General features: G+C 39.6%; 2 gene segments (V, D, J or C); one reads left to right on the plus strand and one right to left on the minus strand.

Annotated features, from left to right (window-relative positions):
• Positions 1 to 10,809: 10,809 nt before the first annotated feature.
• Positions 10,810 to 12,540, minus strand: LOC122994072. The segment is given in 3 exon segments: positions 10,810 to 11,307; positions 12,159 to 12,236; positions 12,519 to 12,540. Coding segments are annotated over 3 exon segments (429 nt in total).
• Positions 12,541 to 12,736: 196 nt separating this feature from the next.
• Positions 12,737 to 13,245, plus strand: LOC122994073. The segment is given in 2 exon segments: positions 12,737 to 12,788; positions 12,914 to 13,245. Coding segments are annotated over 2 exon segments (384 nt in total).
• Positions 13,246 to 14,759: the final 1,514 nt, after the last annotated feature.

Raw genomic sequence — 14,759 nt, forward strand, 5'->3', positions numbered from 1 at the left:
ACAGAGGTGCTAAGTTATGAAGGGCCTTGAAGGTGAGAAGTAGAATCTTAAAGTCAATATGGTGTTTAACAGGAAGCCAGTATAGTTGCTGGAGAACAGAGGTGAAATGTTCTTTGGAAGAGGTTCTGGTAATGATACAGGCGACAGAATCTTGAACAAGTTGAAGTTTATGGAGGAACTTGTGAGGAAGACCAGAAAGGATAGAGTTGAAGTAATCAATACAGGATGTAATCAGAGCATGAGTGAGAATGGCGGTACTGTTGGATGTAAGAGACAGACAGAGATGAGAGATATTGTGTAAGTGGAAGTCAGCAGACAGGGTGATATTATTGATTTTGTGGCTCAAAGGATAATGTGCTGTCAAGGATGATGCCCAGACTCTTAACCTGGGGGGAAGGGGTGACTGTGGAATAATCAATAGTCAGTGAAAAACTGGTGAGTTTGGATAAAGTAGATTTTGTACCCACGAGGAGAATCTCTGTTTTATCACTGTTAAGTTTGAGGAAATTATGTGAAAGCCAGGATTTGATTTCCAGCAGGCAAGTGGAAGAGGAAGAGGATGCAAGAGTGGAAGTAGGTTTGGTAGACAGGTAGAGCTGGGTGTCATCCGCATAGCAGCGGAACTGTATTCCAAATTTTCTGAGAATATGGCCAAGTGGTAAGAGATAAATGATAAAACGAAGGAGGCCCAAGACAGAGCCCTGAGGAACACCGCTAATAACAGGGAAGGACTGGGATTTTAGATTTTTAAGTTGGACAAAATGAGGGCAACCAGAGAGATATGAATGAAACCAGGAAAGTGGGATACCAGTGATTCCAGTGGAAGCTAATCTGTCAAGGAGGATAGTATGGTTGAGAGGCCAGAGACTGCTGCTATCAACAGGTCATTGGTGATTCTGACCAAGTCTGTCTCTGTACTGTGGGAGGGACGGAAACCAGACTGAAAATGTTCATACAGGTTATTGTCTGACAAGTGAACCTGAATCTGAGCTGCAACTGTTCTTTTGAATATTTAAGAGAGAAATGGTAAATTTGATATTGAAATTATTCAAATTGTGTTGACAGATGAAGGAACAAGACCAGAAATAAGGGAGGAATGTATGATGTCGGTTATTAGAGAGGACAGGTGGGGTAGACAGGCTCTTACCAAGTGAGTAGGAGGAAGATCTAGTTGGCAGGCAGAAGATTTGGATTTTCGAATGAGGCCAGATATTTCAGCAACAGTTGGTAGTTTAAAACTAGAGAGTGTAGAAGAGGGGGAGCACAGACTGGTGGATAAAGTGAACTGCATGTTATATTTCTTGAATAGGTCAGTTGCAGGTGGATATTTTTAATTTTGACACTAAAAAAGGTTTTTGTACTTCAGTGACAGTTTTGCTCCTCCCTTAATCTCCTCCTCCCTGCTCTCACAGCTCTGACTAATAATGTGTTCAATGTGCTTTTCATATCACATCATACTGATTAGCTCATAGCTAATATGATACTGAAATATAATATTGAACATTTTAAAGATTGACCTTAATGTCAAATTATGATTTTACAGCAGAACCTAAACAGCTCATGATAAAAACTGACAGTATGAAACAAACATTCTCATATTTTCATTACATTCAATTTTCAACCTGATGAGTAACTTTAGGTTTGTTTTTCATTGCAATTTTATGTCACTTTATGTTTGATGGTGTCTTGTGTTTGAAGCATCATCCAGCTGGTTTGTCATTGATGTGGATTTGCTGCTCATGTGAATCCTCCCACAGTGTTTCATTAGCAGCTGTAACCACAGTGACTCTGATAAAACAGGAATTAGCAGAATCCATCTGATATGAAGCTGTGGTTTGAATACCACTTCCCTCCTCTTTGAAGAGTAGTCAGATATCTGTGTTCAGGTTTTTGTACAGCCTCTTCTACACTTTCTATCACTGTGGGCCTCAAAGCACAGTAGTAGAGAGCAGAGTCTGCCAGGGTTAGATTCTGTATGGTCATCTCAGTTGATGTAGCTGATGTTTGGGATTTATATCGATCATCAGGAATATATTCACCACTCACCGATCCTCCTCCTTTCGCCAGTATAAACTGAGGTGCCTGATGGTCAGAATGATGTTTGTACCAGTAAAGCCAAACACCCCCTGCACTTGTCTTATAGGTACATGTGAGTGTGACAGATTCTCCTTCTCTTCCACTGACTTCATCTCGTTCAGGAGAGATTGTGTCTCCAGCTATTAGTCCTGGAAAAAGTAGAGAAAATGAAGCCATTAGACTAACATTGTTCATGAGGCTGAGAGGAGAAGACAGTGGAAAATGTCAACTGTACAGTGTTACTCTGTGGACACAAACTGATCAACTGTTCATTTGACTGATTTCTATAGAAATCATCTTCCAAGGTGTTACCTAGTGAAGGAAACATGTTGTATTAAAGTTCTGTTCCAGAGTCAAATATCCATCATTTGGAAAATATCACACAATGATAAAAACATACGTACCTACAAGAGCTGAAAACAGTAAAATGACAGCCAGTGTTTCCATGGTTACACAAGTGAAATGCTGTAAGTGAATGTTGAGTTTGAATAAGTGTTGAGTGGTTTTGTGAGTTGTGTTTGGTCTGATGTTCACAGCTGGAATCAAACAGCTCTCTGCCATGCAGCCACCTCTGCAGTGAGTAGGAGGAGACTCATATGTCAAATGACATTCATTTGTAAAACTCTTCATCACAACTGTGTCTCATGAGGGAAAAGAATTTAGACTGTTTGATAAGAAACCACTGAAGTTTAACAGTGTGTGACTCCCTCTAGTGAATGTTGTGGAGTATCCTGCTGTCTTTGCTCCAAAGGTTTTTGTACAGAGTTTTGGTGTTTCCTGTCACTGTGGGCTGCAGAGCACAGTAGTACACAGCAGAGTCAGACAGCTGCAGCTTCTGGATCTTCAGAGGAACTGATCTTAAGTTGGAATCCAGTGTGGATGAAAATCTTTCCTTAAACTCATCTGGTGTGTTCCCTTCATCCAGTTTAACTCGGCTCAGGATGAATTTGGGGCTTTTGTTTCCATCCTGTTTGTACCAGAAGAGGTAATGATTTGATGAACTGGTGTTATATTGACAGTCAAGTGTTACTGCCTCTCCTTCAGCAGCAGTCACATCTCCTTTTGGTTGCAGCACGTTGTCTTTTTGTGCTCTGCATTCTGTAAAACAGCAACAAACAGTATCAGTGAGCTGTTAAAGAATCATGTCAATGTTGGATTGATATGACAGAAAGAGAGCTGTGTTCATACCAAGGCACATAGCAGCCAGCAACAGTGAGATGAACAGAGACGTCATATCTGCAGTGTTGAGTAACTCTGAGCTACTGCGAGTATAAAGAAGACTCTGATCTCTGTTTAGTCTTCATCAACACTAAGTTGGTGGATTTAAAGGAGGAGTCTGATCACAGTGACAGAGCTCATTCACAGCCCTGTGTTATTCCTCCTACTGACAACTTTACACTAAACACATGTTTGTGCCTCTCTCCTTTCCTAGCATAGCTTGTCTTGTATGTAGTCATCACTGGAGATTTAATGTTTCCTGTTTTACATCTGGTGCAGACTCACTTTGATCCTCAACATATAAAAGGTGATAATATTCCTGAACCTGCTGCTGCTCCTTTAATGATTTTCATCTTAAAAGCTGCAAATAATTTGAAAAACGTTTGACTTTTTATGATCTTTTCAGAATTGATTTCCTCTTGAATATAAATGAACAGTTTAGTGTCTTTTGGTCCTCTGCAGCCGTCAGAGGTCAAATGTAAAGATGGTGGAGTTGTTGTAGAAACTTCAGTTCTTATGAATCAGCTGATTCTAAACTTGGTAAAAGCTTCAGCTGTTCAACTGATTCTTTTGAGTTTTTGATGTGTGAAAATAGGAAAACAGTGATTTTAGACTGGTAGCATTGACATCAATTGAAGGCATTATGGTAGGGAACCTATGAAGCGAGGTACCAATTTGCTTATAAATATGGTGGAGGCACTGATGATGCTCTAAACACGACAACTTATTTTAAAACACCTTGAAAATCCTACAGCTTATGTTAGACTAATGTTTATAGACTTTAGTTCACTATTTAATATCATACTCCCTCAGACCCTGTTAAACAAGCTGGAACAGATGGAGCTGAACCCCTATATAATCAGATGGTTCCTTGCATTTCTCATAGAAAGACAACAGCAGGTGAAAGTCAACTCAACTCTCTCTGACATACAGGTTATAAGTACTGGAGCTCCTTAAGGCTGCGTAAGCTCTCCTGTTCTTTAACATTATATATGAATGATTGTAGAAACCAGTACACAAACAACTACATGATGAAGTTTTCTGATGATACAGCCATACTCAGTTTACTGACAAAAGATTTAGACATTGCTGTGTATATGTCACAGATAGAAAAGGTTGTGCAGTGATGTGAGGGGTAAAACCTGATGTTAAACGTTAAAAAAACTAAAGAAATGGTCTTCGATCCCAGGTCTGATGATGATCACAGCCCAGTTTGAATCAATGGGGAGAGTTGAGCAGGTAACAACATACAAGTATTTGCTTTGATTTTCAGTTACATTGGGCTCATCAAGTGGAGTATGTCTGTTCACAAATGAGTCAGCGTCTGTATTTTCTGTGGAGGCTCAGGGTCCATGGAGTGGATAAAAGCATTATGTTACTGTTCTACAGGGCAGCAATTGATCTATTATTCGTTACAACATCACAACATGGTTTGGTAACCTGTCCCTTATACTCAAATAACAACTCCAAAACCTGATCAAAAGGACTGGAGAAATACGTGGCTTGCTGCCCCATCTTCTCTCCAGGAGATATTTGAGGAGACAGTGTGGAGGCAGGGCCTTAAAATCACCTGTGACCCAAACCACATCCTTCACCGAGAGTACGAGCTGATGCCTTCTGGCAGAAGCTACAGGTTACCAAACTGTAAGTTTAACAGGTATAAATTCTCTTTAGTTCCACTATCAATCAAACTACTAATCAGTAAGAGATTAAGTGAGGGGAGGAGGGGTGTTATGGCTTTTACAAGGGGGGATGTGCAATGTCCTCATGTAGTGCATTGTTTAATATTCTTGGTAGGTATGTTCTGGTGTATACAGATCTGTGTGTGATACTGCATGTTGACTGTAGTTTGACTGTATATGAATACAGATATATTGTGTGTATATGGTGAGGCTGAGTGCTGCTATGTTCTCTTAAATGCCCAAGACAAATTTCTGTCAAGGGAGACAATAAAGGCTAATTTGATGTAATAAATGAGCAGCAATGTCAGAGTTTTTATGCTTCAATGTGTATTTGGGGTGAAGCTCAACATGTTGCCAAGGATAATGAACAATGGAAGGAGCTGATTGTGGCCTGATGTCCCACAGGGAACAAAGTCAGTCAGTCAGTGTCCATTTATTATGTTTGATGGTGTCTTGTGTTTGAAGCATCATCCAGCTGGTTTGTCATTGATGTGGATTTTCTGCTCATGTGAATCCTCCCACAGTGTTTCATTAGCAGCTGTAACCACAGTGACTCTGATAAAACAGGAATTAGCAGAATCCATCTGATATGAAGCTGTGGTTTGAATACCACTTCCCTCCTCTTTGAAGAGTAGTCAGATATCTGTGTTCAGGTTTTTGTACAGCCTCTTCTACACTTTCTATCACTGTGTGTCTAGAGCACAGTAGTAGAGAGCTGTGTCTGCCAGGGTTAGACTCTGTATGGTCAGCTCAGTTGTTGTAGCTGATGTTTGGGATTTATATCGTTCATCAGGAATGCATTGTTCATCACTCACTGATCCTGCTCCTTTCCAGAGTATAAACTGAGGTGCCTGAAGGTCAGAATGATGTCTGTACCAGTAAAGGTAACTCCAAGTTCCATTTGTCTCATAGGTACATGTGAGTGTGACAGATTCTCCTTCTCTTCCACTGACTTGTTCTTTTACAGGAGAGATTGTGTCTCCAGCTATTAGTTCTGGAAAAAGTAGAGAAAATGAAGCCATTAGACTAACATTGTTCATGAGGCTGAGAGGAGAAGACAGTGGAAAATGTCAACTGTACAGTGTTACTCTGTGGACACAAACCAATCAACTGTTCACTTGACTGATTTCTATAGAAATCATCTTCCAAGGTGTTACCTAGTGAAGGAAACATGTTGTATTAAAGTTCTGTTCCAGAGTCAAATATCCATCATTTGGAAAATATCACACAATGACAAAAACATACGTACCTACAAGAGCTGAAAACAGTAAAATGACAGCCAGTGTTTCCATGGTTACACAAGTGAAATGCTGTAAGTGAATGTTGAGTTTGAATAAGTGTTGAGTGGTTTTGTGAGTTGTGTTTGGTCTGATGTTCACAGCTGGAATCAAACAGCTCTCTGCCATGCAGCCACCTCTGCAGTCAGTAGGAGGAGACTCATATGTCAAATGACATTCATTTGTAAAACTCTTCATCACAACTGTGTCTCATGAGGGAAAAGAATCTAGACTGTTTGATAAGAAACCACTGAAGTTTAACAGTGTGTGACTCCCTCTAGTGGATGTTGTGGAGTATTCTGTTGTCTTTGCTCCAAAGGTTTTTGTACAGAGTTTTGGTGTTTCCTGTCACTGTGGGCTGCAGAGCACAGTAGTACACAGCAGAGTCAGACAGCTGCAGCTTCTGGATCTTCAGAGGAACTGATGTCCCGTCGATTTTAGCATCAATCCGTTCTTCAGCAGCAGTATTATCTGCTGTTCCAGAGAAGCGTTGAAGTAACAACTTTGGGAAATCGTTTACTTTTTGTTTGTACCAGAACAAATAGGGAGTTACACTGCTCTTATATTGACAGCCAAGTGTAACTGTGTCTCCTTCAGCAGCAATGACATCTCCTGTTGGCTGGGTCACGCTGTCTTGTCCTTTACACTCTGGGGAAGAACAGAACATGCAGAGGAAGAGATGAATCAATAAAGATGATTGATTAAAGGAGAACAATCAGCAGCTTTAAAGAGTTACCTAGCCAGAGAGTCAGAATCAGGATGTTTCTCAGCCAGTGTTTCATGTCTGCAGTGAGAGGGGAGGAGAGAGAGGAAGAACATTGATACTCTGATGGATCTGGGCCTTCACATCATTGGCCCTTCCTCTTTATCATCTGTTGAGGAACTCTCAACATTTACATCACATTTACATTTCAGCTGTTTAGCTGACGCTCTTATCCAGAGCAGCTCATCATGAGGAGATTGAACCTGTCAACTATTTTAAACAGGAAGGTCTCTTTAATCAGTGAACCACCCTGGTATTCCACCACCATCATCATCATCATCATCATCATCTCAATAAGTTTCATTTAGTTTTGGAGATATAAAAGAGATGTTTCTATCAAAGTGTTCAGTGTCCTATCATATAACGTCTCCTGGAGCTAACATGAGGTCTGTCACCACATCTGATCAACAATGACAGGAACACAAACTGTGGAGAAAAAGGACGTTCTTGTCAAGTTCTTCTATGTAGACAAAATGATAATCAAGCTCACTATGACCTGGATTAGACGTGTTTATGAAAATGCAAAAAGAAATTGTTTTCAGACACAGTAGTAAGATTTCATTTCATTAATCTGGCCTCTCAGAATCCCGACCATCAGCAGATTCATTATAATTATATGCACAGAATTTACCTGACGCCCCTGAAGCTTTATCTCATCAAAGTTATCAGTGATGCCTCGTGCACCTTGTTCTTGTTAAAGACCCCCGACACATTTCTTCACATGGGAATGTCCGCCTGGTGCCCAGTTCTGGCAGGATGTTGCCTCCAAACTGACAGCATTTATTTCATACCAGTTTTGGTTTTGAACATCATTTCCTCGCTTCAGGTCTCTAAACATCAGAAGTGTATAGTGCTTTCAGGTCTGACAGCTGCTAAGAAAATGATTGTAGTATGTTGTCAGAAAGTTATTTTTTATATTTTCATATCTCAGTTATTCATGTTCACCTCATTAACATCAGAGTTTCAATATTATGAAACAAACACTTAGACCACTGAAGTTTAACAGTGTGTGACTCCCTCTAGTGGATGTTGTGGAGTATTCTGTTGTCTTTGCTCCAAAGGTTTTTGTACAGAGTTTTGGTGTTTCCTGTCACTGTGGGCCGCAGAGCACAGTAGTACACAGCAGAGTCAGACACTGCAGCAGAGGAGATCTGCAGATTCATTTGGCTTCAACCCTCAGTCACTTTAACAGATAACCTTGAGTTTGTTAAATTCTTTTCTGGTTCTGTTCCATAATGAGAAATAAGGAACTCTGGTGGTTTTCCTGGATATTGTCGATACCAGAAGAAATAATCACCACCAGTTGCTTCTTTGTAGTATGTGTAGGACAGAGTAACAGTGCTGCCTTCTAAACTGTTCTCTTCATTGTTGACTGGAGTGAGTTCTTGACAGCTGACACCTAAAGGAAGAGATAACTCTGTTATAACATGTTATTAACATTTCAATGAATGATTCAGAATTCAAAAAATACAGGATTGAAATGTAACATACCTGTTAGAATTACAAGAAAAAACACAGGAAATACATAATACTCCAATGCCAGCATGTTGAATGAAGGTAATGTTTGTGGTTTGTGTATTGAACTCTGCTGAATATGGAAGTTCGTCTCTCTTCTATAGTTCAGTAACAGCTTAGCTCCTCCCTGAATCTCTCCGTCTCCTCTTAGATCTGTATTTTCACTTCTCTCAGTTACTCTTCCTCCTGGTTAACAGACTGGTTACATTTATAACTGGAGTTGCAGAAAGGTAGCTGATCACCTTTTCAGGCTTTACAAACACAAGAAGAACCTATTGGTTTGCTTCAAAAGTGGAGACAACATTACCTCTTCACTGTACAATTTAAGTCAGCAGATGATTAAAGGAAAACACAGCATCAAATATACACAGACTATGAGCAGTAAGATTAACATCAACAGACAGTTTCAGCAGATTTCACCTGTTTGGCAGAATTTTAGAGTCAAATTAAAAGATCTCAGTTTAAGAATCACTGGATTGTAGGAAGATCTGGAACACTAACACTTAACTCTTTGATCCAACAGTAACATCTAAACTGAAAATAAGAGGACCCAGGATTGAACCCTGTGGTTCACCACAAGAAATCCAAGAGAACTACAGAGAAACTTGTTTTATAATAAGAATAAACCAATCAAACTCTGAGTCTGTGATGTCAACCGGTTCATGAAGAGAAATTATGATGTCATATTTTCTATAGAATGTTGATATGATCTATTTATCTGTATTGCTTCTATTTCTGTTGTTTTCATCACCACTACAAGAAATCTAGACTGTTTGATAATAATTGACTTGACAAATAATCAGCCCACCCTCCCTTCTATATTCACCTTCATCCAGCCCTTTTGCACTTTGTGCTCCGGCACATTCATGAACCTGAATAACAGGAGTGCCTGGAGACGCCTGCACAGTCCGTACATCCAGGATCTACCACGCTGCACTTAAAATACGGTCTGTTATGTGTCTACAAAAGTAATCAGTGAAGATGTTTCTTATTATTTATCCTCTGGGCCAAACTGTCAGTGAACCAGATTCAGCTTTAAGATTAAAACAGCAGTGGACTTCCTCTTTCTGCACCACTCTCTACATTTTGTCATCATTACATTAGAAACATCACAAAATTTCAGATGTTGTTTCAGTCACACTATTGAAAAATCTATCTATATGCCGATGACATTTTATTATTTTTCACAAAATCCTATATTCCTTCTGGTATAATAATAATAATCAGATCTCAGAGGGAAACAATGTTGGTATCTCTTGGTTTCATGGCAGGAGCTGAAATTAAGGAGGGCTTTTAAGAAGAACTCTAATGGAAACAAAATTATCTTAGACAGTCATTTATGTGTTATTAGCAGTTTTTTTTCCCTTTTTTCTTTCAGACACACATGAAAAGGTCAGAGGTCTAGTGTGGGGGGAACATGGGGAGGCAGGCCGTATGCACTACATTTGTACAATGATTGTACCTACTGTATATGTACATAGTGTAACTTTAGAGATCACACTCATGTTTTGTTATTTTTACATATTTGTTATGATTATGTCCTGCATTCTATGTCAGATCTTCATTTTTTATTCTTAAGACTTTTGTCAATTTTTTGACAGGATTCAGGATATCAGCTTAATGCACATTTACCCTTTATGAAACTGAAATAATAATAAATTACATCAAGGTCAAAGGATACCTGGGTGATTTTCCATGAAATGATCAAACCAGTTTAGAAAACTAAAATATGAGCAAACAAAGTCCTATATCTGTTTAAAACATTACAAATACATATTTTACTTTTCTCTTTGAATAAGATAATACCCTTTCAGACATTAAAACATATTATTGCACATTTTAACATCTCAAAACCAGGGACAATTCAATAAGAACTTTAATGCAGCACATAAATAAAAACACATCAGAGGTGTTCTTTTGGTATTCTTAAAGAAACATGCAACAAACATACTGACATGGAAACCTTTGGTGTAAAAGAAGAACCAGGTGATATCATCTTTTGCTGACAATACTCTGCACTTTGTTTCTAATCCTCAAAACTCTATTAATGTAAACTACATTTTGAAAGGATTTTAAAATTATGGGATCCTTTCATCCTTCCATTAACACCATGTTTTACATAATGATTTATGATACCACTGCTAAACAGACACACTGTCAGTTGAGACTCAAAGACTTCATAGATATGTAACAATACTTTATATAATCCCAAGATTAAGATCAAGAAAGAGTTATAATCCTGCATGTATTGTTGGTGTCAAACATCCACAGAAAAATATTTGATTTCAAGAGAGAAAATGTTTATTGTTTCAAGCATCTAAGTCATCAGTACTACAATAATGCAGTTGTTACAGTTTGAAGTTACACAATGTTACACTGTTCTGATTAGAGATCAGAGTGAGAGCAGTAGCAGAGTAAAACCAGTAGCAGAGTCCCAGTGAGTCAGGTCAGGACTGGGAACACTGGTCTCTCCTCAGTGTCTCTGAGACTGGAGTCTGGGAGCCCTGGGTGGCCTCACAGGTCACAGAGCCCACCTTCCTCCACTGGTCTGCAGGGAGCCTCAGGGTGCTGCTCCAGCTGTAGCGGCCGTCCTTCTGCAGCACCCCGGGGCTCCTGCTCTCCTCCCCGCTGCTGCTGCTGCTGCTGCCGTCCACCTTCCAGGCCAGACTCCAGTCTGAGGGGAAGCCCTTGTTGGCCAGACATATGAGCGTGGCCTTCCCCTGCTGCAGCTCCTCGCTGGAGGGGGGCAGCACCGTCAGGGTGGGATGGACAACACCTAGGAGACACCAATCAGATTAGAGGACAGCTGTCAATCCAACACCAGACACTTGGACACCTTTACTGTGAGAGGGTGGAGCCATATGAGGACTCTTTCTGTGCTGATACGCATGAGAGGTTTCTCAGAGGGAAGTGAAACAGTGTGTCAGTGAGTGACTGGTGGAGCAGAAAAAACATCTGACAGAAACTCCTTTAAGTCGTTTATATGACTGTTTAATGTATTTTATTTTACACTATACACTATATATAAATAAGGACATAAAGTTTGAATATATAATTCAGACATCTATGATTTAGTTTGAATTTATAACAACATGTTTACTTTCAAAACTATCAAAAGATCAACAGTTAATCAGATTCATCAGTCAAAACTAACAGACCACCGTAATATACGGAAAATGTTGAGACTTTCAAAAAATGAAAAACCCTCAAAAAACTGTCAAAATGATTTCAGACTGAGGTTAAAAGACAACTGGAGACATTTTAAATGATCAGAGATTCACAGCATTTCACATTGTTTATCTTCTTTGAATTTAAATTATTAAATTAAAACAGAGAATTAAAGGCTGAAATTAAAATCATTTTTAAAGTAGGATTGTTGTTTTTTACTCTGTCCTGCAGTTCAAGCTATTCACATTTAACAAATGAACTTGAACATTTCAAAAAAAGTTCAGTAAAGCTGCTTTGAGTTCAACTTTAAGGAAACACAAGAGGAACAAACAATAAAACTGAGACTTTAAAGTGTTTTAGATCAGCACAGTGGAAACTTATATCTACTACAAATGTTCAGACGTAGAAATTATAAACTTAAATGATGATACAGTATTTAATATTTTAACAGAAACTTACTTCCAATATCCAGTCTGGTTCCTCCACCGAACGTGAACCACAGTGATACAAAGTCATTGAGCCGCCGTACAAAAACCTCTCAGTGTAAAGAGACACGGCTCTCTGACTTTGACACAAACAAACTCACCAAAATGAAGTAAAATTACTGAAATAACTCGAAAACTTACAATAACACAGAGCCGCCAATTTATGAATATGTGATTTTATTTCGTATATAATGATTTTAAAACTGAAGTTATATTATCTTTTTGTGGTAATACATTTGAATAAAACAAAATACATTCTAAAAAAAAAACAGTCGTCAATACACATGAAGTCCAAACCACATAAAAATAATCACTGACACATCCTAATCAATACTGTGATAAGTTGATTGATCCATTGATGAAACAGCATCATCAGAGTAATCCAAGTCCCTGTTGGAGTCAGTCAGAGCATTTCCTAGAGAGCCACTTTGCATCAGCGGCACCATGCTCCAGTGCTCTGGGAGAGTTTATAATCCTGAGAGTTGAACACTGGATGACTGACAGCTGTCCTTCATCACAACAGAAGCCACAGAAATCCTCCTCATCAACAACATGACTTTGATCTCCGTCCTCATCTGGACTCTCCTCTGCTGCTGCTTCACAGGTAAAGTCCAGAGAATCAAACTCCTCTCCTCTATGAACATCCGTCCCTCTGAAATGAAGCCCACAAAACCATCAAAACCATCAAAACCATGATGCTGCTTTATGTTTTTGTCTCTGTATCCTCAGAGTCCAGAGGCCAGGTCACAGTGACTCAGCCTGCAGCAGTGACATCTGCTCTGGGAGGCTCCGCAACCATCAGCTGTAGGACCAGTCAGGTTGTTTTGACTGCAAGCAGCAACCACCTCTTAGCCTGGTACCAACAGAGAGATGGAGAAACTCCTAAACTTCTCATTCGCGCTGCTAATCAGCGAGAATCAGGGATTCCAGGTCGTTTTACAGGCAGTGGATCAAACTCTTACTTCACTCTGACCATCAGTGGAGTTCAGGCTGAAGATGCAGCAGTTTATTACTGTCAGAGTCGCCACAATATCAACAGACAGGGTGTGTTCACACAGTGAAAAAGCGTTGTACAAAAACCTCCCTCAGTCAGACTGAACAGAAACTGACTGATACAGTTCACTGAACACACACACACACACACACACACACACACACACACACACACACACTTTATTAAGTGTGTCAAAACTAAAACTATATTCAAACAATGAAATAAAGGACTCACACAAACAGTTTTATTTATAAGGAGATTCCTCTGAAATCAGTGAAGTTTACCATCACAGCTTCTTAGCATCAACTCAACAATGATCCCATGTTTGTCATTAATTATGAGCTCAGTGTTTCCTCTTTGAAAAGAGAGAATATACCAGTCTGCTACTGTTGGTGAGCCATGGCTCAGTATGGCTGATGACCTTTAACCAAAACCATCAAAACAGGTGATATACTGTGGTTATTACATATGTAACAACAGCTCACATGTTGTAACAAGATCATTAAGGAACAGAAACATGTCAGGTATTTGGGCGGGAAAAAAATCAAGGTGGTTAAGCTGTTTCCTTAATATCAAATATTTTATTTGTGCAGGTTTTGAGACACACAGCTCTGAGATTTGTCAGCCCAACAAAGGAAGCGAGAGTCATTTTCACAGACCTATCTGCATGGAAAGATATCACATGAAAGAGCCGACCAGCAGTGTGTTTGAGAAGGAAAAAAAACTCAACTAAACATTGACATACATTAGTATTAAACTGTATCATCCTTATGATGGTATGGTATATATGGCTGTGAAGTCAGAAGGAGGAGGATGGAGTGGATGGCAGGCGTACAACATGCAGGACTCTGGCAGCAGAGACCCGGGTTTGCATCCTGAGTCCCGTGTGTAGTTGGGTTTAGGCAACAAGTCAGGGTGGGGGCGACTCCACCCACTGCAGGGAGAGAGACTGATCACATTTCTGCTCTTCAGTGTTTCACTTCCCTCTTTGAGCTCAGTAACCATGGCACTGCTGAACCATGACAACAGACAGGTTTCAGTACTAAATATAAAAACCAAACTAATAGTTTACATCTTCATCATTTCAAAAATCACCCGTTAGCAAGAGTGTAAAACTTTAGTTTCACTATATTAAAATTAAAAATCTCTGGACCAAACCTTCAGGTTGTGTGAACCAGAGGACTATTGCACAAAAGCAGAATTCAGAAATCCAGGATAACTGAAAAAGTGAGGCTTGACCTGGTCTAATCAGTGCATCCAGGCTTAATCCGTTGCACATTTACCAAGCCAGGATGAGGAGGTGCGACTATGTCAAGCCAGGTGTAAGTAATTCCGATAAGTTCGTGTTCACGGCTTTCTTGAACAGACCACAAGGTCGATCACAGATTTACTGATGCAGAAATGGAGAAGACGTGTGACTCATACTTCTCCCCAAATGAGCAACAGCTCATCATGGAAACTTATGAGGAGGTGAAACATATTATAAGTAAAAAGGCAATAAGGCCGCTGTAATTAAACAGAGAGAAAAAGCCTGGTAGACAATAGCAGACCGACTGAATGCGTAAGTAGTCCAATAATATA

The sequence above is a fragment of the Thunnus albacares genome, chromosome 12, assembly GCF_914725855.1.
Source record: "Thunnus albacares chromosome 12, fThuAlb1.1, whole genome shotgun sequence".
Classification (NCBI taxonomy): Eukaryota; Metazoa; Chordata; class Actinopteri; order Scombriformes; family Scombridae; genus Thunnus; species Thunnus albacares.